Source organism: Sturnira hondurensis, unplaced genomic scaffold, assembly GCF_014824575.4.
Source record: "Sturnira hondurensis isolate 20B ecotype Veracruz unplaced genomic scaffold, ASM1482457v3 Scaffold0003681, whole genome shotgun sequence".
Classification (NCBI taxonomy): Eukaryota; Metazoa; Chordata; class Mammalia; order Chiroptera; family Phyllostomidae; genus Sturnira; species Sturnira hondurensis.
In genome coordinates, this window is record NW_028076312.1 from 5,558,791 (window position 1) to 5,584,440 (window position 25,650).

Consider the following 25,650-nt stretch of genomic DNA (forward strand, 5'->3'; position numbering starts at 1 on the left):
CTTTGTTATTTTAAGAAAGGTAAAAAAAATGCAACTGAAACCCAAAATAAGATTTGTGCAGTGTGTGGAGAATCCACTGTGGTTGACTGAATGTATCAGAAATGGTTTGCCAAGTTTCTTGGTACCACTGGCATTTTGGCCAAATAATTCTTTGCTGAGGGGCTGTCTTATGCATTGGAAGGTGTTCAGCAGCACCCCTGGCCTCTACCCACTAGAAGCCAATAGCAGGAGATAGCTGACATTCTCAGAATGTCCAAATCAATAACATTATGGCTGGAAATGAAAAATGTGTCTTATTTTACGGGAAAACCATGTACAGAATTTTTAGCCAATCCAGTATCATCGGGCAATCAATCATACAATTTGGAATGTTAATTCATTTCATATAAAGTTTACGTTTAAATGAATGCTTATGTGTCAGTATGTTAGGATTAGTTTTACTGTGAATTGTCACTAATTTGATAATAAAAGGAAGGAGACATATGTGTTGTGTTTTGTTGTAAGAAATTAAGGGCCCTGCTTTACAGAAGCCAGGAGGGCCTCTGGGCCCACCTCTGCAGCTACACCCACTTCCTAGGCAACGCTGCTGATGGACGAGGCATCCCCACCACCCTCAGGTCCAACCCCTCAGCATTCCCACCCGTGCTCTCCGTGTGCGCAAACAGCGTTCAGGGCCGCAGCCTGCCACACCTGCCTGCCCATCTCCTGCCTTCTTCCTGTTGGGTGTAGAATCACGCACCAGCTTCTTGTTCCTTTCACTGTTTTTTTTTTTTTCTTTCCTCCAGGTATAATGAAAAGCTCCTTTGTGGCTTTCAACATTGGCTTGGCGAGCCTCAATTCTCCTGAGAATGTCAGCCTTTCTGGCAGTGCTCCGGGCTGGGCCACTGGCTTCTATTCCCTAGAGGGCCTTTCTCCTTCTCCAGTTCTTCTCTCTCTTTGAAAACTTGAGGGCCCTGGGTCCACGAAGCAGTCACGCTGCCATTTTTAGGTACTGCCCCAGCTTTACTCCTCATGAGTCCGTGGTGACTGCTACATTGAGTACAGTTTGGGGAGCTTCTCCATCCACCTGGACAGACCTAAGCTTGTCTTGTCTCGGAACCTTCTGCAAAGCGCGCTCTTACAGACTTCCCATCCTACCAGCCTCCCCATCTCAGCCACCACAGCACCGGCAGGGTGGCCGTCCTCTCTCCATCTGTCATTCCTTCCTCACTGGCTAACTCACCCCGCTGCCCAGGCCCCACAGCTCACAGTGGGCCCAGCCTCTCCCCTGTCATCCTAGGTAAGAAGCTGCTTCGCGGTTTTCCTGTTGTTTAGTGTACACTGGCTTAAAGTACAGCCCCAGCCATCCCCACCCGGGAGCCGAGACTTACCGTAGTCGAGGCTGTAGAAAGCAAATCCACTCCCGGGGTAGAAGGACCCTTTCTCCGTCACAGAGAAGCACTGCATCTTCGTGTTCAGTTTGACTGTTTCTTGGATGGTGGCGTCTTCACCATTCATCAAATTCCAGCTCCTCATACAGCCATCCAGGCGGGGGTTTATCTGGAAAGACAGAGAAATCCTAGTGGCTTCCCTGGGGCCACACAGGCTCCCAGATACCATGAGGAGACCCTTTGGCGGGTGTGGCTGGTACCAGCCTCGTCAGATAAGTGGGCTACCCTCCAGGCTCGGGCGTGTGGAAAGCTACTGAAAAATGGACAAATCCTCCTGGTGGAGGTTGTTTATCTCATTAAGGGCACTGTGCTTGCCAGATGACTCACTGTAGGGTGCCTCTGAGTGGCGCGCGTGTGGTCAGCCCTTTCCGTGCAGGAGAAGGAGACCACGTATCAAGTAGCAGACCCCACTTGCTCAGTCTGCATTGGGTGTCCCCACTCACAGAACAGAGTGAGGAGCACTGACCACCTGCTGGAGGGGTACAGGACAAGGCGACACATGTAGCAGCTGTGCCTGGTATCCTTACCCGGACCCAGAAAGCGCCTGTGGAGGTAGGTCCGGGAGCCAGAAATACTGATTCAAGCCCGGCCATCCATCCACTTTCTATGTGGTTTTGAGCAAATCAGGGCACCACAGCTTTTATCTGAGAAACAAGGAGGGATAAGGGGGAGGGCAATGGGAACTATGGGATGGAATTATGGGAACCGGGGCCGGATTCTGGAGGTCGTGTGTAGGATGCCCCTGCTCCATCCCCTGGAGGGAAGGGGGTGCTACCACCCACTGTTGGGAACACCAACACACTCCTGACTCATTCTCGAATTGGGTGTGGATCTCATCCTCAGAATGCCAACGATTCTGGCCCTGGACAGCGGCATGCTGGGAGATGGAGACAGACAGGGGCAAAGGCATGTGGGACGGGGAAGGGGAGAAAGGGCAGGACTTTGAACATGACCAGTACTGACCTCCCCACTGGGTCTTTTTCCCCTACGGAAATCCTGGCAGGGTTAACAACCCAAATGTTCTTGGGAATTGTCCAAAAAAGTTGATTGCTCTTTTTGTTAAAGAGTAATTTCATTGTGTTTTATCTCCACTGCAAAAATAGACATTTTCATTATCAATTCAGTTGAAAAGTCAAATGTGTCTCAGAGAAGGAGATGTGAGACTCGGGACGCAGGCTGCACCTGCTGCTTGTTAGAGCAGCTTCTGGGGGATGTTACCTTTCGCCGGGTCCTTCGCCAAACCTGGCTAGTGCCAAACACGTGGCGGCTCACGCTAAACCTCGTCTTCAGACCGATCCCAGGTTCTGACCCCAGGGACTAATGGCGGCACTTACAGGCTGGATAAGCTCTTTCTCCTTGAAGGGAATGCCTCCCACGGTCAGGTTCAGGTGGTACAGGCCTCTGTCCGGCTGAAACAGATCCCCCGCCACCACGATCTTCATAACAGACTCCTTGTTCACCTTGATGACCAGACTCTGCTCCAGCTCCTCAACGGATATCTAGGAAAACCAGTGCTGTGAGGGGTGGGAGTGGACCTCCAGAGGGCCACCCAACCTGCTGTGCATCACCACCTGGGACGCAGAGCCTCAGGTTGACAACGCTCATCACCTACACCTCCTCCGAGTGCCCACACAGCCTCCATGCAGCTGGCGCTGTGGCTCAGGCTCTGACGGCCCCCCCAGCACTGCTGCCCCCGCCACTGCTCTCCCTGTGAGAGAACCCACCTGGGGCCACTCTCTCATCTCTTGTCTTAGAGCCCCTTCCCTAAACCTCAGCCAAGGGGTGGGAATTATGCCTCATGTCCCTGCCCCACTGAGTCAGCCCTGCCCTGATGTCACCTCCACACTGAGTCAGCCCTGCCCTGATGTCACCACCCCACTGGGTCAGCCCAACCCTGATGTCACCTCCACACTGGGTCAGCCCTGACATCACCACCCCACTGGGTCAGCCCTGCCCTGACATCACCACCCCACTGGGTGAACCCTGACGTCACTGCTCCCCCACTTTGGTCCTTCTCATCCTTAGCTGTGCACAGTTAAAGGCAGAAAAACACGTTTTATGTCTAAACTTCCAACACTTCCTCAGTCCCTGACACACACTGAATGCTGAATGAACAGGAGTCCATTCTGAAACTTTCCATTCTTTCCTACTTTCCATGTAGAAAAATCTTTAAACCTATTGCTCTGTGCACTGTGTGTCTTCCGATTTTCCAGAAATCTGTTGATTTCCTCTTTGTCCAACGTGGAGAAACATTTATGTACTTGGGTCTGAGTTTGGCTGGAGAACGTGGTGTCTTACGTGGGGCGCTGCTGGGACAGGGACCGGTGAGAAATGGGGGAGAGAAGAAACCCTCCACGGGCAGTCCACGCGTGAGGGAGGGGTGGCAGCGCTGCCCACTGACTGGTCAGGCTCCCTCCAGCTTTCTCACCGCAGGGCACTGTTCCCAACCGCACCCAGCACCTCTCATGCCCCACAACCTCAGGGCGGGACACCTGCTTCAACCCCCGAGGCTGCCTCCTTGCAGATTTATTGTTTTATCTGTAGCTTTGCTGCTTTGGAGATACTTGCACTTGAAGAGGTCAGGAAAAAGGGAACTAAATAGTACTTGACAGGATGGAAATATTAGCAAACATCTGCAGCGTTTTTATCCCCAGAGGCTGGGTGAAATTTTCCATTTTATCTTTACTTCTAAAGGAAAAGAGAATGATTTTCTCGTTTCTCTTTCAAGTATTTACTTTAGAAAGCCCATTTCCAAGTAGGCAGCCTCTGGGTTGCTGGGGGAGCCTGCTGTAGCACAGGCTGCTTGGCCCCAAGCTTGGGACGCAGGACGAGGCAGTGAGCTCCAAGGCCAGCATCTAGGGGACAGCTGCCCCCAGGTCAGGTCTAAGCAGGCCATTCTCCACAGAGAGGCACCTGAGGGCCAGTTTGCCCGGATTTCATTCAGCAGGAACAGAGTAGATTCCAAAAGCCAGAGCCCAAGACACTGCCAACGTGTCCCCTCTGACCCTGCCTTCTGCTGATAGGTGAGATCCTGGAGCCTGGACAGGCCACATGGACACAGTGGCAGGTGCCGGGGCCTTGATCAGGGTTTCCCAGCACCATTCACAGTCTGAACGAAGGTGTCTCTGCAGGGGGCACCCTGTGCCTTGCAGAGTATCTAGCAGCGCCCCCTGGCCTCAACCCAGGGCCGGGTCCCCCCCCAAAACTGTGCCTCCAGACACAGCCGGGGTACCCTGGTGGAAATGCCCCTGCCGATGACACGAGGAGCTGATGCCCCAGCAGAGTGTCTGCTTCCAGGGGGCAGAGGGCCTGTCCTGCCAGGTGCAGCACCCACGAACTGCTGGGCACCTGTGCGCACAAGCAACTGCCAGGGCCTGCATCCCAGCAGACCCCGGGCCGGCCCAGGAGGGGCAGGGGTGGCCACACTTACCGTCTGCCACATGCCGTGGTTGATGATAGGCCCGCTGCTGGTGACACGGGAGACGCCGTGGTAGTGAAGCTGCAGCTCCAGCCGCCCAGCGCGAAGGCCCAGGACGATCCAGTTGTTGCCTTGATGGCCTCCCGCAAACAGGAGGATGCCTTCAGGGTCGAAGGTCCTGAAGTCAAACTCAGCCACCAACCTGAGGGCCAGCACCGAGAAATAAACTGGTTACATGCAGGTCGATGGGTCCGGCCACCTTCCCTGGGAGACCTCAAACTGGCCTTGGAAAGAGAAGCAGGCCAGCAGGCCAAGGTCCCTGCAGACCCAGGCTGAGCCCCCCACAGGACCCACAGTGGACTTCCTGGAGGAAGTGTCCAGCTGGCGCTAACCCAGAGCCCAGCGCTGAAACTGAACTGTGGCTGCGTCTGTGCCAAGACTGAGCTGATGGCCAGGGCGGCCAGGACCGGTTGTCTGTGTGTTGGCCTGGGGACACTGGAGCAGAGNCCTCCCGCAAACAGGAGGATGCCTTCAGGGTCAAAGGTCCTGAAGTCAAACTCAGCCACCAACCTGAGGGCCAGCACGGAGAAATAAACTGGTTACATGCAGGTCGATGGGTCTGGCCACCTTCCCTGGGAGACCTCAAACTGGCCTTGGAAAGAGAAGCAGGCCGGCAGGCCAAGGTCCCTGCAGACCCAGGCTGAGCCCCCCACAGGACCCACAGTGGACTTCCTGGAGGAAGTGTCCAGCTGACGCTAACCCAGAGCCCAGCGCTGAAACTGAACTGTGGCTGCGTCTGTGCCAAGACTGAGCTGATGGCCAGGGCGGCCAGGACCGGTTGTCTGTGTGTTGGCCTGGGGACACTGGAGCAGAGCCATCGGTCGGCCACTTCCCTGGGGCCCTGCTGGGTCTGCTCACCTCGTGGGAGCCACCTCCTCACCTCGTGGGCTGCAGCCTTTTGAAGCGCAGTCTGATCACCGGCGTCCCACTGAACATGCGGCCCAGGTACAAGGACTTCATGCTTTTGGCCACATTGAAAGGCACACAGGGCAAAATGTCCTGTCGGAATGGGAGCAGGGAGTGTCAGGCAGGGCCAGGCCCTGGTTCAGCCCTGCTTCCAGATGCAAAGGGCCTGTCCAGATGCCGCAGCAGCCCTCAGCCTCCCCGGACACCCTGCCCAGGGTGGGCCCCTGGCACACGCACAGGCAGTGCTGGGGCGTCAGGGCTGCGTTCTGGCTGAAACCCCCGTGATTCCGTGACAGCCCACCCAGCACGTGGGGGCTTGTGAGCGAGGCTGGTCCTACCTCTGCTGAAGCCTTGGGCTCGGGCGCTTACAGCCCTGAACGCCCTGCAGTGCTTCTCCCTGCCAACGGCCCTTTTCCTTTTATTTTTTTTTAGATTCAAAAGATTTCAAACATGCAGAAAAGTATAGGGAATAATAAAAACAAGCTACAAAGATCGTAAAATAAATAAAATATGGAGGCTGAGGAGACTGTTGTTTCTAGAAAGCTGCTATCCAGTAACATTTTTTCCTGATGTCCTAGGGGCAGTTGTGGACATGTTAGTGTTCTGGTTGCTAGAACTTGTTTGTATACTTTAGTTGATTAGTTGGACCATTTTTTAAGGTTTTGTGTTACTTGTCTTGGCATGCATTTTATTTAAAAAAAAAATTCTTCATGGCCCTGGCTGGTGTGGCTCAGTGGGTTGAACCTCGGCCTGTGAACAGAAAAGTCACCAGTCTGGTTCCTGGTCAGGGCACATGCCTGGGCTACGGGCCAAGTCCCCCTTTGAGGGTGAGGCAACCGACCTATGTGTCCCTCACACATTAATGTTTCTCTCCTTTCTCTTTCTCCTTCCTGTTCACTCTCTCTGAAAGTAAGTACAGAAAATCTTTTTAAAATAATTCTTCATGGATAATGACACAGTAACTGGGATTCAAAAAAATTATGTTAAGCAGCATTTGAAGACACAAACTCCTGAAGCTTGCCTTTACCAAGTGGAATGGGTCAGGTGTGCCTTTTTATTTCCTTTGTTCCTCTTGTCCCTGGAAGCTGCTCTGTAGTGTGGCTTCTCCACAGCCCAGAGAGAACAGTGGGGAGCCCCAGCAGGGCGGCCAGGGGCCCGCAGAGTGGGGGCAGCGCACTGACTGCACACCCGTCTCCGAACCTGGGCAGATATGAGGGTGCGAGGAAATGCGCACTTCCAAGCAAGCGGGTCCCACTGCCTGGCCCGTCCTGGAGCAGGTGGCTCTGCAGCCATCAAGTAAACACGACCAGACCCCTGGGATGGAACACGCCTCCCATCCCACCTCTCTCCGCGTGGCCCCACGGACACCAGGCCTTTCAGCGAGAGAGATTCTCCCAGCAAACCTTCCCACCAGCCACTAAAGGGCCAAAAGAGGAGCTGACTTGGGCAGCCCAGCAACAGCGAGGGCCAGGCCAGAGCATCCTGGCCACGGGGAGGGGAGCTACCTCGCAGGTGTTCATGTCCTGGGACAGCTTGAGGCCCCCACGTCCATTGCAGTGGCAGGCGTAGGTCCCTGGAGAGTTGACGCAGGCCTGCTCGCAGCGTCCCTCTGCACACTCGTCCACATCTGCCAACCACAAGGGAAATGTCCCCGACCTCACTTTGTGCAACCACACACACTTTCTGTCTCATCGCACACATGGCGCTTGTGTGCACCATGAAAATGAATTCTAAGCTAGGTGGCCCAGGAGGCCCTAACCCTAAACCCCCACTCCCAGAACTCCCACCCTGGACTCCGAAGTCCCGCTCAGCACCCAGGCCTGGCCAGCCTCAGCAGTCCATGCCTCCTCTGCCCTTCCCTGAAGGGAGCAGATACTGTACAAGGTGAGGGAGGACGTCAGGACAAGCTAAGCCCACTGGCCTGCTACCAGGTCAGCGAACAAAGCATGTCTGTGTGAAGCTTGGCCTGAAGGTTCGGGGCAGGTTCGTGCCATGAACAGGAGTCCCTGGGTGTGTGAGGGGCTCAAGGGACAGGCCTGGAGGGGAGATGGAGGAGGGGGCAGGGCTGGGACCACCCTATCATCTCCCTTAAGTTTTGGGCAGCTGCCAGGGCACCAGGCAAGAAGCTGGTGAGAGAGAGCATTTCTCTGCACTTCCTGAGGACATGGCTGGGACTAACCAGGGAGGGACGATCTCATCGGCCTGTCCCCAAATACAGCAGGTCGAGCTGAGGCTGGGGAGAAGGCTGAGTCTGCCGTAGTCCACAGGGCATCTTCTTGTGGAACCTTATCTCCTGGTCTGCGGTATCTGTGTGTCTGGAGAAGGTGCCCAGCTGCATCAAGAAGTACGTGTGTGCATGTGTGTGGGGGGTGTACACACAAATGTGTGTGCACACATGTGCATGTAACAATGTACATATCTCTGTGTGTGCGGTGCAGGTGTGCACACATGTGCGGTGCCTGCAGCGGCTGGGGTCACGTACCTCGGCAGGCCTTGTCCTGGGAGCTGAATTCGTAGCCCTCGTCACACAGGCAGGAGTAGGAGCCCAGCAGGTTCTTGCAGCGCGCCTCCCCACAGGCGTCTGGGTCTGCACATTCGTCTATATCTGCAAAAGACCCCAGAGGACCCCAGCTGCAGCCCAGACTGACAGCAGATGCAGCCAGCCCAGGCCTGCCTGGAGTGAGACAGAAAGTTACTGTGGCCCCGGCTGGCAGGCGGGGAACAGGCGGCCGAGAGGCATCCTTGGTGCCGGCCCCCCCGTCCTGACCCTGCCCTCTTCCCTTCCAGCCCTGTGCCGCCTGCCGCTTTGCCCACCCACTGGCCACAACAACCTGAGGGTTCGAGGGTGGAGGGAATTTCTGATCAGGGTCTTGATCGAGAAGGTCAATTTCACGCACTGGACAGAGCACTGCTTGGCCAGAGGTGTGCACAGAATTGTTTACTTTAAATAACTGCAGTATGGGAAGGTAAGAAAGTCACCCCTAAGGGCCTTGGAGCTTCAGTCCCACCTAGCACCCTGCAGCCCCTCGCTCCCCTCTGGGCACCTGGACTCAGCCCCCTACTCACACTGGGCTCTGTCCATTGGAAACCAAACGCCCCAGGACTGACATATCCTCGAGGCTCTGTCCAGATGTTTCCATCCACTCTGCCATTTTGGCAACCCATAAGTAGAAAAACCCTGCAGTTAAAAACCCACTTCCTTCAGCCACAGAAGGAATATCTAGAAAGTGCAATTGTTACTTCTAGAAAGTGTGATTGTTACTTCAAATAACGTGTGATTCCTCAGGCGGCAACATAGAGCCCTGTATCGCAAAGCTTCGCAACTCCTCCTCATTTCTTTACAGGGGTAGTTTACTCACCAACACAGGCTTTCAAACACAAAAACTGTAAGACCTTGTTCGCAGATGTAAGAGCGAGCCAGCACCACCAGCACGCGTCCCCAAGGGAAGTGTGTCAAACCGCCAGGCTTTCCTTCGTCAGCACTGATCTGTGGTGGTGCTTCTGAACTTGCGTTTCATTTCAGCAGCCAAGCGGGCCAACCCCACGCCCGGGACCTTATGAACCTGGCTTCCCTCAGCAAGTGTGGCAGTGGGTTCAGCCTGGCACTGGCTGCACTGGGGACCCCAGGGAGGAGACTGCCCTCCTCCCCCTGAGCACCACGCTCACACTTGGGGCCGCAGGGCCTGGGCTGTGACTGAGCAGCCGCCCAGCACAAAGGGTGGCTTATCAGCGCAAACTGACCACAGCAGACAGTAACCTGCCACAGTCCCAGGGCCGCCCTGCGGCCTTTACCAGCCTTCACTGCCTCCACAAAAGCTTCTGGTCTGGAAAGATGAGCAGTCGCCAGATGTACCTGAGTCAGCAACCAGACAGCACCTACTGACCTGTCCCCACAGGCCACTAAGGCGTTGCTGCTGGGCAGAGTGGCCACAGCTGGCCTCTGCGGGCTGCTCCAGGGTAACCTAGACAACGTTCCCTAAGCCCTAGCTGCCCAAGAGCCCCTGAAAGCCCTGCTAGGCCTGGATGGTCCCCCTTAAAGTCTCTGACTCAGCTGGCAGGGAGGACCCCAGAGACTGCCCTTCTCACAAGTCATAGAGCTGTCACAGCAGCGCCGCGGAGGGGCCCGGGGCTGGGGCTTTCTCTCCTGGCTGGAGTCTGTCCTTGCCACATCCAAGCAGACCCAGCACTGGGCCGCCCTCCCCCACAAGAAACAGCGGCTGGAACCCCCAATTCCACGGTGCCCACCGTGACCTTAAGTCACCCCACTTTCTTCTCCCAGAGCAGCTGTACTCCCGCAGAACCTCCTGCAATGCGGCTCGTGGGGCTGGGGGCCCAGACTGTGCCCCGCCCCCCATCCTTGTGCCCCGCCCTCCATGGCCTTAGCTATCTCCACTCCGTCCTCTTTCCTCCCCAACCCTCCTGACACTTTGCCCACTGAGGATGCTGCAGTCCAACTGGTAATCATGGAATGCGATGACCCAAGAAAGCTGAACGGGAGCAGGCAGGTGGGTGGTGTTGGCACTGGGCACAGAAAACCCAGACCCCACCCGACTGAGTTCACTGTGGTCAAGGGGCCCGCCAGCCCTGATGTAGGTGCCAACGCCCCTCCCCCCATGGGGTCCTCCTCTGCTTCTCCTCTTCGGAGAGGGCCCAGCCCAGCACACCTGCCACACAGCCTGACGCTGCCCCGTCCCTTCCTGCGGCAGCTGAGGGGAGATGGTGGACAGTCCTGTGCCCTGAACCCACCGGCCCAGCACCCCCTTTTCTCTTGCTTCCCAGGGACAGTGCTTGAAGCAGAGGTGCAGGCGCCCCCGCCTCCTCCCTCCCAGCATCCAAGGAGGACGTGATGGAAGATTCAGTCTCTTCCATGGTCCTCATTCCCCAAAGCGTCCTGGGTCTCCGTCTGGTGTCCCAAGATCCCAAAAGACATACGGATGGCCAGGAGAAGGGAGCTGTGTGAGGCCAGTACCTGCAGGCACGCCCTGAGACCGGGCATGGGGGTGGGGCTCCTGCCAACACACTAGTTCCTAATCAGCCATGCTAATGAGGGCACCTTTTGGGCCTCGTGTGACTCAGGTGGGTGCAGAGCCCCACCCTGCTGTCCTGTGCACTGTTCTGGGGGGAAAGGCCACAGGACGCAGGGCTCCTCTCTGACCACTGTGTCCCCCTTGAGCTTCCCAGACTTGGGGGAGGGTGAAAGGAGACTAGTACTTCGGTCGCTTGGGGTCTTCCCAGAAGGTTGAAGCAGGGCTCCCTGCTCTTCGGTGCACGGCGGCATCGCTGGGGGCATCTGGAGAGGCCAGGAGAGGGCTCCACCTCAGGACCCAACCAAGTCTGGGCAGCTGCGAATTCCCCAGTGGCCGCAGGTGCACCGGACACAAACCCCGAGTTCAAGAGCTTCTGCTCTGCAGGTGGGTTTTCAAGTAATAGAGAGACCCCTGGGGCCATGTAAAACACTTCTGCCCAACAACGGCAGTGTCCTTGGTTGCTCTTAAGATGAGGACATGCCTGCAGGTGCGAGACTTTCCTCAGGGCATGGCAGAGCCATGTACGGATGCAGCCCCTGGCCCACAGCCCTGGTCTCAGGTGGAGGCGGGCAGGTGGAGGGGAATGAGTCACTCTGTGCACTCGGGCGAACACTGTCATGGATGCCAGAATGCCTCCTGATCATCGGCGATGGGGGCCACCAACGTGGACTAAAGTGGAAGCTGTTCTCCAAGAGGGGGGAGTCTCCCTTGTCCTGACTCTGAGATCCGCCCCGTGGTGTCTGACGCTGCTCTCCCCGACCTGTCTGTCCCGTTTCCTGGGTGCGTTGCTGGCAGCACTGAGAAACAGGCCCAGACTCTCCAGGGTACCACAGCTAAACAGACGTTAGCACGCCTGGACCGGAGGGTGGGGAGAGAGGAGGAAGCAGCCCCCTGAAACGTGGGGTGCCGCTCCTGGGTAGCCCCCAGCAGCTTTGACCAGGCGACACCACGGCCGCACAGGAGCAGATAGGATGGGGCCATAGTTCACAGTCTCCTTCTCAGGCAGGCACAGGGTGCCAGACCCTGGGGAACCCAGACCAGACTGCACACAGAAGAGAAAAGGGCTGCTGGGCTGCCTCCTGCTTTGCTCAGGGAGTGGGTCTTTCCCAGAGGCAGGCTGATAGCTGGGCAGGGGGCAGGGCCTTGGGGAGGTGAGCAGGGTGTGCATCGAGAGGTGAGACCCTGGGACAGGGGCCTCTGCCCCTGCCCATGTCCAGAGATGTCCTGAGCTCTGAGCTGCACAGAGAAACCTGCGGGGCTGTGGCCCTGGAAGGAGGCCCAGCAGCCGCACCCGTGCAGGGGTGCTGAGCTCCGCCTCTGCTGGGCTGGCCTGGTCTACGGACACAGTGACTCATCCAGTGTGAGGTGGTGCTGGGCAGCTCTCTCTGGCTGCTGACATGCCTGGGCATGTACTCGTCCTTCAGAACAACCTCCTCCCTCCTCTCCAGGGGCAAAAGCAGCAGCCACCACCAGCATCGTCTTGCAGAGAGCCAATGTGACTGACAACTTCAGCATTTGGCAATTGCCAAAATAAAAGAGGGAAGGAGCAGGGAGGCGGGAGCCCAGGAGGGGAGGGGAGGGGAGGGGCCGGGAAAGCCTGCAGGCGACCCAAGGCCTTACCTTGGCAGGTCCTGCTGTCCTGCGAAAGCTCGTAGCCACTGTAGCAGGCACAGTGGAAGCTGCCTGGCTTGTTGTAGCATATTTGGTTGCACCCCCCGTTCTTCTGGCTGCATTCGTCGATATCTGGGCACACACAGGACACAGAGGGACTGGGGAGAGCCCAGAGGTGGCACGCAACCCGCCTTGAGCCTGTGGCAGCAACTGCGGGTCCATCTCCACTGCATCCACCCTCAGACCACGGGCAGGAGGGGGTAGGGAGGCCGCCTGGGCAATGGATGCTGACCATCCACTGTGCCAGCTCTGTAGCTGTCCAAGTGTGCATGGGACTGGGGCAGGAGTCGAAAGTGCCCAGGGTGGACATGGCTGGGCAGCCACGAGGCCCCGGCTCAGTCTGGCCAGGCCCCCCAAGCACTGAGCTGAGCCCTCACAGGCGACCTGTGGGTGGGGCCTCCAGTTCAGCTCAGCTGCCCCGGGAAGGAGCCCCAGGAAGCTCTGAGCAGGGGACAGGGCTCTCGGCCACAGTGAAGGGGTCCGCCTGAGAGTTCTAACCAGGCACTGGGGGATATTTCTTGCAGCTTCTTTGTTGACACTGTGCAAATGCAGACTCAAGGGGGCTCGGAGATGGAATCCTACTGCTTTACAGTGGGCCTTCCCTTTGCTCCAGGCCTGCTCTTGGAGAGGACTCACTCCACTCCTCCCCAGTTCTCCCAAGGAGCTGACAGATGGCTTCTCAAGCTGGACAGTACCTCTGCCCCAAGAGGCAAAAGCAGGGCCTCCAGCACTGTTCAAACGTTCTCACTCTTCGGATGACTCTGATGAGGGGCCGAGGATGCCCTGCTCGCCCATCTTCTCCCTCCTTGCCGGGGGGCTGAGTGGAGGCCAGCCAGTGCAGGGCTAACTCCTAGGACACCCTGTGGGCTCCTCCATGCCTCCCCGCTCCGGTCTCTGCCAGAGCAGGCCGGCACGGCTGTGTCCCCAACTGGGGCATGGAGGGAGTTGAGGCAGGGAGAAGACGCAGCTTCTCCAGCTTGGGGGTCTCTCAGATGGCCCTACAGGGAGGTCCCAGCACTCACACCCTCAATCCTAGTTCCATGGCTGTGGTGGCCTTACCTTTGTCACAGCGCCGGCCCCCCCAGCCGGCCTTGCACTGGCAATAGAAGTTGCCCATGAGGTCTTGGCAGACTTGGGTCCCCTCCTTGTTGCAGGGCTTTGGATAGCACTGGTCAGGCAGGTCTGGGGGGAAAGGAAGGAGGTCACCTTGCTGAGCTGCTCCCGGCCAGCTGGGAGGAACCAGTCACGCCAGGCGGCAGCACAACCTCTCTTCGGGTTCCTGGGAACATGGGTGCTTGGCAGGGGCACTCTGAAGCAGGCCCGGGTCACCGGGGTGCTCTCTACTGACCCAGGCTGGCTACCTCTGGGTAGGAGTAGGGTCACAGACCAGGCTGGCCAGGCCCCGGGCTAGTTCCAGGAAGGAGGGCCGGTGGGGCCAGGGCGTTGGAAGTCTCGGCCCACCAGGGAGTGAGGGAGGAGAGGGATGGGCCTGGCTCAGCCCCATGAGCTCAGACCTCCCAGAGAGCAGGTCAGCAGAGCCCTGGCTGACCCAAGGGCCTTCAAGGCAGATGAGGACCATTCCCCACCCCCGGTGGATGCCTCTAACCCTCTCAGGCCAGCCCCTGGCCTACTCAAATCATGAGTGCATGGACCTTCACCAGCGTCCTCACTACTGGGCTGGGCCTCTGTGGGAGCACCACCCCCTTTTACCCAGAAATCTGCCTGTGCAGGATGGGGCATGGCCCTAGACCCTGCCCGCACTGTTGCTCCCATGCCCTCCCACCACGTCCCAGGGTGGCAGTGCCCAGCCAGGTGTGCTCTGACCCGCTTGCTTAGGGAGACATCTGCCTGGGATAAGCATGTCCATCACCAGCATAATTTCCACTTGTTTTAGGCACTATGGTTAAGAGACTGTCCCTGTGGTGTGTCTTCCAAGGGCTCTCCATGCAACAGGGAGTCTCACAAACACAGCTGAAGCTTCCATGACACATGGCTGGCAGGGTGCTTACCCCACCGTGTGGCGATCGAATGCTCCCAGGCTCCAAGCAGCTGAGAGCAGAGCTCTTGGGGGAAAGGCATGATCCTGCCCAGAGCTCCAAGAACCCTTCGGCAAGGCCCCTGGCCGTGCCAAGGTGGGCCTGGCAGGCAGGGGCAGGCCTTCCCATCCACGTCTCTGCCATCAACGCCCAATTGGCAGCACTGTCAGGGTTCTCAGAACCCTGTGGAGAGGCTGCACTCCGCTGGCCTGAGAGACACTCCTGCCCACAGACACACATGACGGCTGAGCCACGTTCTGGGGGGCTGGGAAACCCCGACTGGCCAGGCTCAGATGGCGGAGCAACACAGGCGGGTCTTGGGGAACAGCGGGCCCTGCCTCACCGCTGCTCACCTGTTGAGCTTTCCAAAGCCTCTCACCCAGTGTGCTGCATCCCGGCCACTCGGCCACTCTAGGCGCAGGGCCCACACTGACCTGCCGCGGTGCATCTCATCCAGTTCCCACAGGGAGCGCCACGCGATCGTCGGCTCCTGAACAGCCCACTCTCTTCCCTCACCTAAAGCCGCCTTTGCCTTTGCTCCTCAAAGAATCTTTTGGCTGTCTTTCTCTCATGGGCCTACAGACATTAAACATCTCCTGGTGACTGCTGTTTCCCCATTTCTCTTCTCCTCCAGTCCAGGGGACACAGACCTTATTCAGCCCCTGACAGCACAAGGTCCATGGCTGAGGTCCAAGCTGAGAGCTGGGCTGGCGCCTTCACAGTTGGGGGTGGGGAGGGGGGAGACACTCCAACCGCCCTCAGTAAACTCATCGGTGTCCATGGTGAGTGGATATCGGCTGCACTGACAACCGCAGCAAAACAGGCTTCTCTTTGTTTTATTTTTGGGTAAGGGCAGCTAGGTCCATTTCCCCAGCAGCCCCGAGACTGCGGTCACCCAGACCAACTGGCTGTCAAAAATCCCCAGGCCCAGGCAGATGGCAGATCAGGCAGCAGAGGGGCAGGTGACATCAGGGGCATGCCCCTGGGCCTGGCTAAGACCAGGTACACTCTAGCACACAGCATCCGCTGTCATTCACACCTTTCACTAGTACTGTTTCCAAGGGACATACATCCATCTACGGCACCTGAATCAGGTATGGCTACTTTTTCAATTTAGAAGTGAGCAGTCATCTTAGGGGTTGTGGCAGGAGGGCCGATGCTCCCCCGACCCGGGGGGACCTAGGACACAGCGACTCTCCAGCTTTCCCTCTCCGCCCCCACCCCATCCAGACCCGAAGTCACCATTCATCCCACTGCCTGGTCGCTGGGGCCAGGCTCCAGCCAACCAGTCCTCCAGCCGCTGAAGCACCAGGCCAGAGTCTTCTTTCTTAAAGTGAGTGGCATTTCCTGCCCAACTCCAAATTTGGGGACAGCATTTCCACCACAGGGACAGCATTTCCACCACTTGCTCTTGCGTCACAGTGGACTCCTGGCAGGCCTGTTCCCCTGCCACCAGCTGCAGAGGCAGCTGGTCTCTGCGTTCCTCCAGCTCCCTCGAGATCGAGTCAGCCCTCGTTGCCAGCACAGACTCCACACGGCACTGTGCTCTGCATGCCCTCGGTGGTCCCCAAAGTCTGGGTACCCTGGTTGGTCCTCAGGGAATCTGCATAATCGTGTCTGAAAAATGAACCCATGAGTCTCTCGTGGAGTTTTTCTTGTGGCTTTCCGTGGCGCACCTCAGAGTGGGCTTGCTTTGCATGATCGCAGCCAACACAACAGTTGTGGATATGCAGACCGAACCCAACGTCTCCCAGTACTGCTGAGACGCTGCACAGTGGTTTTTGGCAGGGAGCCCTACGTGCCTTCTACCCGTGAGCAAGCAGGGACTGGGTCCAGTGATCAGAGGAATTCGGTCACGGAACGAGGGAGTGTCACGTGCAGGCTCCTCCGGCTCCCTTCCCGTGCTCACTGTAACGAGGGTCATCCTCTGGGGACAGGAGGGATGGGGAGATCGAGGCCAAGCCCAGCCCCAGGACTGACATGATGAAGGGACAGGCCTGCTTTCTGGACTTCGTCTTGGCAGGAAGGCGCTCTGAGGGCTGGAGGAACCGGCCATGGGTGACGTATGCCGGGCCTGGCCAGCACCCGAGCCTGGGTGGAACAGTCGGTTCACCTAACACCTCCCAAGACACTCGACACAAGGCCCAGATGGGCCTGCAAGGGTGGGGAGTCAGGGAGGTGGTGTGCGTCTCCATCTGACGTGGTGGTTAAAGATCGAAAGTTATTTCAGAAGTACACACGTGTTGCTTTGGTGTGGAGCGCTGTTCGCTTCATCTAGAATTTGCCTAGAATGCCTAATCCCTGCTTAAGAAAAAGTTCAGGGTCTCCAGAGCTGAGGAGCCAATACTAGCTTCTACTGAGGTGGAATTTTCGAAGAGATTTCTACACAACCCCATCCCAGGAGAAAACCCCTCAGAGCCCCTCCCCGCCAGAACAAAGTGAGGAAAGCAGGTCCGCCCCCATCTCTCTGGTCCTGGGCTAGGCCTCTCCCTCCCCGGCCTCATTACAGCGAGAGCGGTGGCCTGGAACTGCGGCTGGAGCGGCATGTGGGGACTGCGGGGCTGACCTCGGGAGGCCTGGGGTGGCTGCGGGTGACCCACAACTCCACGACCGAATTCCTCTGATCACTGGACCCAGTTCCTACCTGCTCACGGGTAGAAGGCACGTACGGCTCCCTGCCAAAAACAGCCGTGCAGCAAAGGAAGGAAATAATAACTATCAGCGCTGGGTGGAAAGGTGAAGGGATTAAGCCAAAACCAGACACACCCCTCCCCCCACCTCAGAGACAGACACCACAGTAGGATGGTTACCTGGGGAACGGAGGGGGATGAAAGGGTGGAGAGGGGAGGAGGGGACCAACAGCCACCGAAGGAGACCAGACTGGGGCGGTGAACACAGGATACACAGGTGATGTGTCCTAGAATTGTACACCTGAAACCTGCATGATTTTATTACCCAGTGTCACCCCAATACATTCGATAAAAACAAAAACTCCTCGGGGTTGAGACAAACTCTTGCAGGCCCAAGGGCACCCATTTCGCCCCCTCCCGCCGCCACCCCCCTCCCAGCCCCGCCTGTCCCCAGCAAGCCTGCAGAGGGTTCCCAGGCTGACTGACGACCTGTGACCTGTGCCCGAGGCAGGGCGTGGGAATGGAAGGAGCTGCTTAGGAGATAAGGGGCTTATCTTGGCCTTGAGGTGGCTGTTGAAGGAGAGGGAGGAAGGAACTGTTTGTTACTGTGGCCTGGAATGTGAAACATCTGCTGACAGCCACCGGGATGGCTCTCTCAGGTGCCTCTGATTCGCCCGTCCCAAATGTGAAGGTGATGACAAGTTATAACCTGGACAGCACGCTCCACCATGGGGACCACTGTTCTGACTGAGGAGAAAGTACAAAGGGATACCCCCTCGCCAGGAGAATTGGGCCTGGGGCTGATGAAACCCGCCCTGGGCAAGGCAGCGAAGCCCTGGCTTCAGAAAGTGACCGCAGGTGGGAAGCACGCCCGCATGAGAGGGAATCTGTGAACAGGGAAGACTGATGGTGTGCGAAAGTCTGTCCCCGGCCTGGGGCTGGTCTGGGCTGAACACTAAAAGGTGATCTCTTTGAGGCTATTGTTTGATTTTAACAAGAATGGATAACCACAACACTAGGCTACACACTGCCTGTGACCACCAGAGGCGACTGTTTTCAGGGGGGAACGGAGGAAACAGCGCCAAGTTGCCTGAATTGGTCCCAGCAAACTCAGGCCCGAGGGCACATGTTGGAGCACAGCGAGACAGGGTGCACGTCCTTCCCGGAGTGACAGCCCAACTCCCTGGCAGTCTTTACAGGGTTCCTCCTCAAGGACAATTGGTGTATTTGTGCAGCATCTCAGGCTTCAGGGACTTCTGTCCTGTCCAGGACTCATCTGAAGAGCACAGGGCCCTGGTCAGGTGCCCAGGGAGGGAAGGAGCCTGCTCAGGGTCCCAGGGGGTCCTGGGCAGGACGGAGAGAGCGGGCGTGGGAGGCAGCCTCCTAACTGCCAGAAACTGCATTTAGCACATCTGGCACGAGCAGCAGCTGCAGGAGATCTTTCCTTCAAACAGCAGCTCCGGAAACATCTCTGGGATTCTCCCTCCTTCCTCATCTCCCAGGCTGTCTGCCACCCAGGCGGAAAAGTCTCAACCGATTAAGAAATGGTCTTTGCTATTCAAACAACTCAAGTCACTTCAATGCCACAAAAGCTCTCGCACAGGAACCACACGGGCCAGGACTGCGGCAGGCTGAGCAGAACCCCAGACTGTGGATGAGTGCTGCAGGGACAAGGCTGCTGCCCCCTGGAGAAACAAGGACACACGCAAGCCTGTCCTTCATCAGGAGAAGTCCCAGGCAGTCATACAGTTACATAAAACATTAGATAACTTTTTTATAATCTCAGAAAATGGACAGCTTAAAACCTGGGAACTAAAACAACCTAATGAATTTGAATACGTTATCGTAAACTAAGAAATTAGTTTGGCAAATTGACAACAACAACAGAAAATGCTAACTAAAAACAAAAAGCCAAAATGACCCAAAGCTGAATTGCTCCCTGTCTGGCTGAGGCCCCAGGGAAGTCCTGGATGACCCCTGGGGAGGCTGGGGTCAAGGCCTGACCCTGAGGGGAGGGGCTGGCTCCAGGTCTCCCTCCAGGCATGACCATGGGTTTTAGCTTCTCTGAGTTAACAGACGCCTCTGCCCAGGAGGGAGCGGGGAGCCAGGCCACACAGCAGCACTCCTCTCCCTTTCCGCGTTAAAGGGATCATTTCCTCTGCTCTTCTGGCCTCGGCTGGGGCCTGTGATGGGAGCAAGTCAGAGGTAGCTCGGGGCCAGCATGTGGACAGAGCCCCAGCCGGCCAGGGGCTATGAGCAGTTCTGGGCCTGGTCAGCCTTCCAGGCTGACTGAAGAGGCTGGTCTGATGCCAAGCGCAGGACAAGTCCTGTTGTGTGGCACCACTGGCACCTCAGTTCTCCCCACCCGCAGAACAGGTGCGGTGAAAATACCAACACCACGGGCTCGGTGCCCGTTAACCGGCTGCACTCGAAGCACCTCGGACCAAGGACGGCCCGAGTCAGGCTCAGGAGCAGTGGCCACACAGTTCCATGTGTGGGTTAAAATTCACACAACAGGAATGCCAGTCTTCCTGTATGCTAACTTAAAGTAACATCAATAATAATAAAAAATGAATTATGACCTGAGGGGGAAAACTGTTACCTTTAGTACAAATGGCAAATTTGCAAAATCTAATCAAGAGCTCCTACAAATTGAGAAAATAAGTAAAGAACATGAACACATCATTCACGGAATACAAAACCTTAAGCACGTGAGCTCAGCTTCATTCATGAGTAAGAAAAACATCAACTGAAATGACTGGATAAAATGAATTAAAATAAAACATCATCTTTCACCATTTATATTGGAGGAGATCAGAAAGTTTTGAAAAATGCACTAGATTGTGGAAGAGGTACATGCTCCTGCCCGGCCGCTGGCGGGCGTGGGGGTGGGGGGGCGTCACAGTGAAAAGGGAACACAGGTTTGAGCCTGCAATCCCATCCCTAGGAACTGAGTCTGCAGATACACTTAGACGTGTAAGAGGTGACAGACGTACAAGCCTACCACTCCGGTTTGTCTGTAGTAATAAAAATCTGGAAATAGCCTAGGAGTCCACCAATATACATTGGTCAAATGATGCTTGTCACCCCCGCCGGCGTTGGCAGGAACGTGCTCGTGCAGCTCTGTGTGGACTGACAGGGCAGGTACCCCGGCACCTGGTGGCAGAGTGGGTCATGGGACGCCGCTCATATTCTATGTTCTCAGAACTGGCAACCGTGGTGGCCTCTGGGAAAGAGAACTTGCGGTTGACCAGGAGGCAGGCCCTGGGATGGGCATTCTCTTTACACCCTGGTGGAAGGGCGCGTACCGTGAGCATTTCTTGCTGATTCAACACCAAAACATACTCGCTTAAACAAGACAGTTTATTGAAAAGGGAGCAGACTTTGGGGAGGTGTTGGAGCCCCTTGAGGTAACGGAAGCAGTTAAGACCCCCCCAAAAACCACAACAAAGCTTAAAGTTACACAAACTCACACGGCTTTGAGGAAGACAGGAAGCAGACAGACTTACTTTGAGCGCACTTTACAAAATCTGGGTGTTTCGTGTACGGAGATCCATATTTACTGATGCACGCTGCAAGAAAGAAACGGTGCGTCACTCTTCAGCCACGGGAGGCGACACGGACCTCAGAAGCAGCACTACCGCCTCTTAGACTCCTCTGGAAAAGTAGGTCATTCACATTTCCTGGGATGCTACGGTCCTCCAGCCACCACGCAGCTCAGCTTTTGTTAATACGCCTTAACACAACCCTGTCATCCTGACTGACAGGAACTTGCCTCCACCGAGACCGCAGGCCCTGCACCCCAGAGCGTCACCGCGCACGGTCTGCGGCATCTGCTGAGGGTCCCTCTGCCCTCTCTCGAAGAAGAATTGCTAATAGCATTCAGAAAGTTTTCTGATCTGAGCGTAGTCAGAGAGTTCAAGTTGACCCCTGTTTGGAAACACTGCCCTTATTTTGAAAGTCAACCTGCTGTGGAAATTCAAAAGCAGATTCTGCACATTCTGGACGCTGACTGACAGTGGAATTCCCACAGGAGCGTGGGGGCAGGGATGCGAGGCTTGGTGTTTTGAGCACAGGCTTCCTGGCCTGATGTGAAGCGTGAAGCTGTGCAGAGCGGGCGTTGAGCCACTTTATCTGGTCCTTCCACAGGTCCCTGGTGCTTCTCCAGACCCACGAGGACAGTGGCACAGGCAACAGGTAGTCCCTAAAGGGGGTACTCATGGGATGACTGGTCACCCTTTGCCTCAGGAAACAAACCCCAGAGACCCAGAGAGCCCAACCGAGAGCCCAGAAGCACCGGGTACCCCGCTTTTCAGGGCCAGCCGCAGGTCCATTTTGCTTGTTGCCAGATATGGGCCCAGAGGAGGTTCCCACCTCTAAGAGGGTATAAGGCCAAGGGAAAATTTACCAGCCTGCACTTAAAACATTAAAAAGGAAGGCCCTGGAATACATTTCTCTCAGTATAAGTGGTATGCTTCCAAAAACATCTTAAAACAACATTGATTAAAGGGTCAGCTCTCAGGGAAATCCAGGCCCCTTTTGGGTTGTTGGGAGGTCACTGCCATTCGCCCCGTCCCTCTCGATCCCTCCCCAGGGCACTTCAGACCTTCCAGAGGCCACCCTACACACAACGACATCACCACTCAACGGCCAAGAGGGTGTCTGCCGGTACCTTCCTGTTGTTCAAATTAAATAAAAAACAGTTTTCAATGATCTCAGTTTTAATTAACAGCATGGTAAATATCCATAAATACAGCCCGCATGAATGAAAGCTCTTTGGCATCCTCAATAATATCAGATACACAGAGTCCTGAGATCTGAAAGCCTGAGAATTACTAAATTAATCGTATTTCCAAATAATAAGCTAATCCTGGACTCAGAGCAGAAAAAAGGTTTGCAAATAATGGCTTTGGACCGAAGTTAACATGGAGCATTACGGTACAAAAGACACAAGTGTTTTGACACTCTGGATAGTTTCAAACTCGCTAAGGAATTAAGCAATCTTCCCTCCAGGAATAACTTGGTAATGAGGTTTTGACCAATTGTTTCTCTGACTTGTAACACATATTCCCCAACTATGCCTTTATGACAATTAAAGGAAGCAGTGATTTAAACTTACCTAAGTATTTCGGATAAAAATATTCCTGCAGAAAAAGAAAAAGAGCAACAGTTTACTGGCACGATACAAAGTTTCCCACACCAGACAATCAGTCAGTTAACCGAACCTCGCCTTTCTTCCTCGGCACATAGAACAGACACTCTCGGGGAGGCAGGTGTTCGAGGACAGCGGAGAATTTCTCCACAGCTGGCTCATTTCCAGGACCAGCAGGGCAAGAACCACCCAGAAAGCCACTTCCTGCTTGGAAGACCAGCACGAGGGAAGTACCTCTGCAGAGTGCATGCCAAGTCGTCAGCCTGGTTAGACTTCCTGTAACCAGCAACAGCGATGCCATTTATAGTGACTTCGAAGGCGCCACTCAAAGTGTCTTGCAGAGGGATAGGAAATGTTGCAAGTCTTAGACCCTCGTGGAGGTAGAGGTCCTCGCAGAAACCGGAAGCCTCCTGTGGGGCTCTCAGCATGTGGGCACTGATTTGTATTTACTCAGTTTGTAAAACAAAGCAGTGCTGGGGGAGTTATGGAAGGTCTAGGCCAACAGTCTCTTTACCCGTGAATGAATGGGGATCTGGAGGTCAGCACTGCACAGGGGACTGTCAAACATGGGAACTGCCTGACGTGTCTCAGGGGGCATCAGGGACCTGCTAGGAAGGCCGTCGGGATCCTTCTGCCCCAGACACAGACCCCAGGCCATGGGCTGGTTAGAGCCCCACCACGTCCACTCTGATCTGCCCCTTAGGGCCAATCGTGGAGCAGTTTGGCCCTAATTGTGCCCCTTAATGGAACCAAGTGACTGACTAAGCAATGGCAGCCACTGGGTTTTGGGTGTCGACTATTTGCAGGTGACATTCCATATTTTTACATTGTTTGTTTGATTTTCACAACCACTACCAAGGCGGGCCTCTTTAATTAGCCCATTATCACAGATGAGGAAACCGAGGCTGAACATGGGTGGCAGAGCTGGACTGAGGTCACGAAGCTGCAAAGGGCTCCCACCGGCACGCTGCACCCCAAAAGAGCGTGGACGAGAGCTGGTGGGTTGCATTTACAGACTGAACAGCCAGAGATGCCCCCAGGGCCACCCACACAGGACATCGCTCCTCCCCACATCCGCCAGCTTCCTATGCTGGTCCTGGCCCGACCTCGTTGGTCAGCCTCGCTCACAGGTTTGGCCAGCGCCCCCTTCTCTGCTGTTTGTGAAAGAGGCCAAGTGGGCGGTGCCACTTGAGGACAATGAGAGTCCTTAGACTGGGGTGGCACTGGGGACACTTTGCTAAGAGACGTCAGATTAGATGTGATTTTAAAAAACAAACCTCTCAAGACCTCTACAGGAAAAGAAATGGCCAGGGCAGGTTCGACACTGCAGCTTGTGTGACAGTTGCAAAGACCGCACTCAGTGCAGATGTGACGGAGGGGGCGGCTTTGGAAGCCAGAGCTGCAAAGTCAGGGCGGCACTGTCCTCTTCGCCACACTCAGAGGCCCACGACAGGCCCGGTTTCACTTCCCTCACTTCTTTCTCGTGCTTTCGGTGACGGGTTGGCCAACCTCTGAGCACTGGAAAGGCAGGCAAGGCCAGGTGCGCTCTGCCAAAACCTCACACACCAGAGGCTAGAAGATGGCGCAAGCAGGGAGTGACATCTGTCTGGGTTGACAGGAAGAACAAAGGCCACCGGGTTTTGTCACAAAAGGAAAGGTGTCGGTTCCGAAAGAAAAGATTTAGAACGAATGCCGAAAGTGTGCACTCAGGTTTAGGGAACTGAGAGAAACGAAGTAAGATCTGAAAGCAAAGAAAGACTCCGAGTAAAGTGCCTAATTATACAGGAACATTCACATTCACACAGCTCTCCAGAAAGTTCTATCACGTTTTCCCGAACTGTGACTAGTCTATAGTTTTGTGGAGCGTGTTCAGTAATGCGTTCTACTGTTGTGAGAAAACATTACTAATAGAAAAACCACGCTTGTCTCTCCTCAGTTAACCACACCTCTTGGGAATGGGGTCACTGAAACCACAGGGTCATAACCTGGTGACAATTCATCCTGAAGTGTGTGCTTGATTTATTAAAGGCAGGGAAAGGGTGGAGAGCGTGTGCTCACTTGCCCGGTAATCTAGGAGCGAGACGGTTAACATGGAATAAATACAAAGCTGAGATGAATACCCTTAAAAATGTTACACACTCTTCCAAGAGAAAGAGACATTTCCAATCGTCCTTCAAAATTCTAACAGAAGAGGAGGGCCTGTGAGAATCACGGCGAATGCAGGCACCAGACAGGACACAGAGTTGCCCTCCCCTGCATCACAAGGGGGTCAGGGCGTAGCCTCGGTCCAAGGCCCAGGAGCTGGGTGGGCTCTCACGAGCAGCAGCACCCCTTGGGGACTCACAGACAGGCCACCACAGCTCAGATGGCCAGACTCAGAAGCAGGGAGCAGTTACCTGCATACTTTACCCTCTGTCTTCTCGACTCCAAGAAAAGTAAGGCCTGGGTTCTGAGGTTGTGTGAGGGCCAGAGCAGGGAATGGGCGGGCCAGCAGGAGGCTGGGACCACCCAGGCTGGAAATGAAGCCATTTGTCTTCTGGCAACTGCTCCAGGCCCCGCCCCCTGCCTCAGGGATTTGCTTCTACTTTGCTCAAACAGCTAAAGACAGAAAGAAGTGGGCAAAACTGCAGGCTGCTGAACTGTGAGCTGAAGCTCCAAGAGAGGAAGGACACATCATTCTGCCAGGACATAGCCCGGAGCTGACCAGCCCAGGAAGGCCCTCAGGAGCGACTGCTAAACATGTGGGTGGAAGATGGAGGGGTGCGTGCGTGGATACCTGGAAGGATGAGTGAACAGATGGAGGAACGAGTGAATGAATGTTCAGGCAAGCATAGTCGGACAATTTTCACGGAATTAGACTGGACGGTTAATTCTAACCCAGATAAGCACCCTGGGAGAAATATATAAATCAATGGTCTCAGCGCAACCCCTTCAAAATATGGAAGTTAATTGTGGTTCCTCAAGTTTACAATGTCTTTTTAAAAGTTGCATTTTTAAATACTTGTATTTTTAAAACTTGGATCCTCACTCTTCACTGACATTTACCTAACTTTCCTTCTGTTGTTCTCTCCAAGGGCCCTACCCTTCCTGCTGGCGATTAGACAGAGTCCACGCAGGATTGGGCAGTTACGCCATCACCCTTACCAACAGGGACTGCCCGCAAGGGAAGCGGCCTGCGTGCAAAGGGCACGTACCTCTGTGGGCTCCAGGAGGCTCGGGGCGCAAGTCGTGGTGGGGAGCCCACCAGCTGGGAAGCATCCCTCTGTAGAGAGAGTTGAGCATCACCCGTCACCCCAGCCTCCTCCTTGGACGCCATCCCC

At 55.7% G+C, this 25,650-nt stretch overlaps 1 protein-coding gene across 2 annotated transcripts in view; it reads right to left on the reverse strand.

The window, feature by feature from the left end:
* Positions 1 to 25,650, reverse strand: part of GAS6 (growth arrest specific 6) — a 44,870-nt gene that overhangs the window by 5,970 nt on the left and 13,250 nt on the right. Inside the window, exons 3-13 of one of the 2 annotated variants that reach the window (XM_037042095.1) lie at positions 22,298 to 22,322; positions 20,688 to 20,750; positions 13,572 to 13,694; positions 12,462 to 12,584; positions 8,297 to 8,419; positions 7,320 to 7,441; positions 5,789 to 5,907; positions 5,378 to 5,418; positions 4,861 to 5,009; positions 2,765 to 2,929; positions 1,371 to 1,539 (exon numbers count right to left, since the gene is read on the reverse strand). In XM_037042095.1, coding sequence (XP_036897990.1) covers positions 1,371 to 1,539; positions 2,765 to 2,929; positions 4,861 to 5,009; positions 5,378 to 5,418; positions 5,789 to 5,907; positions 7,320 to 7,441; positions 8,297 to 8,419; positions 12,462 to 12,584; positions 13,572 to 13,694; positions 20,688 to 20,750; positions 22,298 to 22,322 — 1,222 coding nt within the window. Of the gene's footprint in view, positions 1 to 1,370; positions 1,540 to 2,764; positions 2,930 to 4,860; positions 5,051 to 5,377; positions 5,419 to 5,788; positions 5,908 to 7,319; positions 7,442 to 8,296; positions 8,420 to 12,461; positions 12,585 to 13,571; positions 13,695 to 20,687; positions 20,751 to 22,297; positions 22,323 to 25,650 lie in introns of both variants that reach the window. The other variant, XM_037042096.1, reaches the window with a different exon arrangement.